The 3,647-nt window shown below is 36.0% G+C and overlaps 1 protein-coding gene across 1 annotated transcript; it reads left to right on the top strand.

Annotated features, from left to right (window-relative positions):
- The first annotated feature begins 2,094 nt into the window (after positions 1–2,094).
- Positions 2,095–3,168, top strand: LOC114161503 (uncharacterized). The gene is made up of 2 exons (XM_028044809.1): positions 2,095–2,687; positions 2,810–3,168. Exons 1-2 carry the CDS (start codon positions 2,112–2,114, stop codon positions 3,137–3,139), a joined length of 906 nt encoding a protein of 301 aa, XP_027900610.1. The 5' UTR covers positions 2,095–2,111; the 3' UTR covers positions 3,140–3,168.
- The last annotated feature ends 479 nt before the right edge of the window (positions 3,169–3,647 follow it).

Raw genomic sequence — 3,647 nt, 5'->3', positions numbered from 1 at the left:
GTTTAGTGTGGAAAATATTTAGTTTGAAAAGTAATGGTTAGTTTGGAAAATATTTAGTTTGAAAATTTAATGTTTAGTGTGGAAAATATTTAGTTTGAAAAGTAATGGTTAGTTTGGAAAATATTTAGTTTGAAAATTTAATGTTTAGTGTGGAAAATATTTAGTTTGAAAAGTAATGGTTAGTTTGGAAAATGAGTATTTAATTTACAAACTACATTTTTAACTCTACATTAAATATTTAAGGAACTAAATATTTAGCTCGGAAGCAACATATTTGTTTTTACAAACTAAATATTAAATTTGCAAGTTAAAAATTTAGTTTTTAATTTTTAGTATTGGTGTCTTTTATTGATCCCACCTACTTTTCATTTGTCGATTAGGATGTTATGATCAATGGTTTTGAACGCAGCCGTAGGATTCTGTTGTTATTATGGATTTCCCTTAAATTTATGTTCATTGTGTCTCAGCTTAATTTTCTGGTACAAAATTCTTTTGTGCAATCCGTTTCTTCTTTTAAAAATAAATTTTCTTCACTTTGGGTCTCTTTATTTTCTTTAAAGCACTTTAAATTCCCCTCTGCACCTGCAATACAAATGCTCCTGCTTTGCCTCGCTTCAGCGAACCGGAGAATGAGACCATCTCCATCTGCGCCGCGCCTCCCGACAGTCTGGTAAACGCGCCGTCTTCATTAGAGGCAGAAATCTTTGCAGATCCAGCTGTGATTGCCGAGGATATAAAAGTTAAAGCTTTGATCTGCAGGTTCCCGGCCATTCATCCGTTTTTGGCTTTACAGAAACTAGAGGAGTTTCCATACAAATGTAAAAATTAGCACACACACACACACACACAAAAAAACAAAAACTTCAAAGACTCTTGATGTGAAATGCTACACAGTGACTGATATGAATGCAGATCATGGCTTTCGTGTTTTTGTTTATGTTTAGGAAACTAGTCGACGGTCGTCCGCCTCCATCAATATAGTAAAAATAAATCACTAAATGCGTAATGCATTTCCCATTTCCTGTCACTGCAACCCCGCAGCATGATGCTGTCACCACCGTGTTATGGTGTTGCAACATAAAGTCCCCCCACACATCAAAACACACATCATGTATGAATCTCATCATATATGATCAGATTGAGTGTTTCAGAAACTAATTTCGACTTAATCTCGTTTTGTAATTCTGCTGTTACTAATTTCTAAAAAGACTTTTCTCACAGATGCTGGTGGGTGGATTTTTAATGCTCTCATTATTAATCTGCAGAACTTTCACAGCGCTTTGGTGAGACAAACCTTTTACACCGTTAATACTTCAATATGCAAGCAGAGCAGGTTTGAATTATCAAGGAAGCAGATCCAGCGTTTTGCATGGCCGATACGACTTAAGCTTTCCCCCATTTTGTCACACTTCATTGTGTTTCTTTTGATAAATCGGGTGCATAGCGGAAAAGTTGCCTACATTTGTATTTAGCCCCATTAATCCGACACACCTGAATAAATCCACAGGAACCGCTTAACTTCAGCAGCTAACAGGTAAATAGAGTTTAAGTTTTATGACTTGTTCTGTATGTTTTTAGGACTTCTTAGTTTTGTGTTTTTATGATGTCAAACACTTTGAACTGACTTGTTGCTGAAATTTTCTATGCAAATAAACTTGATTCAGTCGTTTGTTTAAGGTCAGTGTAAATACTGTTGTTCTGTAAAGTATGGAAGCCCGTTTCCGCCACTCTGTAAAAAAAAAAAAAAAAAAAAAAAATTATCTCATTATAATGAGATACTATCTTATTATTTTGAGATACTATCTCATTATAATGAGATAACTTGAGTTGGCCCTATAGCTTGAGATATGCTCAACTTGATAGAAAGAAATGGATATTGATAATATCATTGAGCAATACTTCAGAAGTGGTTTTACTAATCTTGAAATCTTGCGAGTTTTGGAAGAAACCCATAATGTTAAATTAAGTCTCCGGACGCTGGAGAGAAGACTGCACTACTGTGGCGTAGAAAAAATTAGACAGATGTTGCAGAAGTGGCCTCTTTTATTGAGCAACAACTAAATGGATCTGGGAGACAGCACAGCTACAGGTGGATGCACCAGAAATGTTGGATGGCTGGCATAGTCACAGACAGGGAAACAGTACGTCTTTTGATGCGCCTATTGGATCCCAATGGGGTTGACCTGCGTGCACAAAATCGCTTGAGACGACGCTTATATGTCAGTCGGGGACCAAACTATGTCTGGCACATCGATGGGTACGACAAATTAAAGCCTTATGGGATATGTATTAATGGATGCATAGATGGCTTTTCAAGGAAAATGATCTGGCTAGAAGCTAATAAGACTAATAGTGACCCTCACATTATTGCTGGCTATTTCATTGATGCTGTGATGGAGTATAATGGATTTCCACAAAAGATACGAATGGATCATGGCACAGAGAACACTTATGTGGCAGCGATGCAAAGATTTCTGCACAACACCGAGAATGAAAATGGTTTTGAATCTGTTATTCTCGGTCCGAGTACAGGAAATCAAAGGATAGAGCGATGGTGGTGCACTTTAAGAAGTGAATGTGCGCAATTTTGGATGGACCATTTCGACCAGCTTAAAGCCGATGGCTATTTTGTTGACAGCTTTCTGGACAAATCACTGATCCAGTTTTGCTTCCTACAAACAATACAGGTATTATAAATTTACTTCTTGCTTTCAGCACACAAATTTGAAATAAGTTACAAATAATACAAAAGCATGAATTTGTTTTCTAACAACTATTTTTTTTTTTCCTTTTTTTTTTTATCAAACAGGTGGAGCTGGATCAAGTTGTCCATACATGGAATGACCATCGTATACGATCTACAAATAATCCTCGGGCTCCTCCTGGTCGTCCCACATTAATGCATGGTGTTCCCAACCTGTATGGGGTTCCAAACTTTTTACAGTCTGCTAATCTAACAAAGCTGGAAATATGTATAGAAGATTGTCGTTTCAAGGACTTTCCCTGTGATGTCGATGTATTTCACTTATGCACTGAACTCATGACTGAGCACAGACTGGTAATGACAGATGATGTGTATGAAATTACTAATCTTTATGTAAGACTCCGTCAAATGATCAGTGACGGGCTGAGGGAATAGTTTCTCTAAGTCACCCAGGTCCACAAAACATCTAACAAGTCAGATATTATGTCTATATGTCCTGTGTAAACACTGATTGTAAAACTAAAATGCATGAATGAGTTACAATTTGTTTCCATGGTTTACCTAAAAAGACTATACATTTTAGTTTCCTTCAATGTTGTGGTCAAGGTCAATTTATTAATTTCTATGTGTTTAATCTTATTTATTAATGGAAAATACTAGCCTCCTGTTCAAAACAGTACTAAATAGTACCAACATTTGCAGGCTCTCTGTTTTCTTAGCCTTACTTGTTCAGGGAAACTGTTGAAGTATGGACAGGAGTATTACATGTACAAGCAATGTTTTAATCATGTTATTAGTAACAGATAACCAATATGCTATTGTTTGCAGTTGGTATTAATTTGATAAGAGTACAAATGTTGTCCTTACTCTTGACATATACATGTTTTTCAGTATTATGGCCAATCAATTTATTTACAGTGCAACAGCAAATCATAAACAGGCT

Source organism: Xiphophorus couchianus, chromosome 18 (genome assembly GCF_001444195.1).
Source record: "Xiphophorus couchianus chromosome 18, X_couchianus-1.0, whole genome shotgun sequence".
In the NCBI taxonomy this organism is placed as follows: Eukaryota; Metazoa; Chordata; class Actinopteri; order Cyprinodontiformes; family Poeciliidae; genus Xiphophorus; species Xiphophorus couchianus.
Note: the sequence above shows the minus strand (reverse complement) of the source record. Positions and strands in the feature narration are given on the sequence as shown.

Coding starts and splice junctions, on each gene's coding strand:
- LOC114161503 (XM_028044809.1), top strand. CDS start 2,112: ATGGCTGGCATAGTCACAGACAGGGAAACAGTACGTCTTTTGATGCGC. Junction 2,688..2,809: donor GCTTCCTACAAACAATACAG/GTATTATAAATT, acceptor TTTATCAAACAG/GTGGAGCTGGATCAAGTTGT.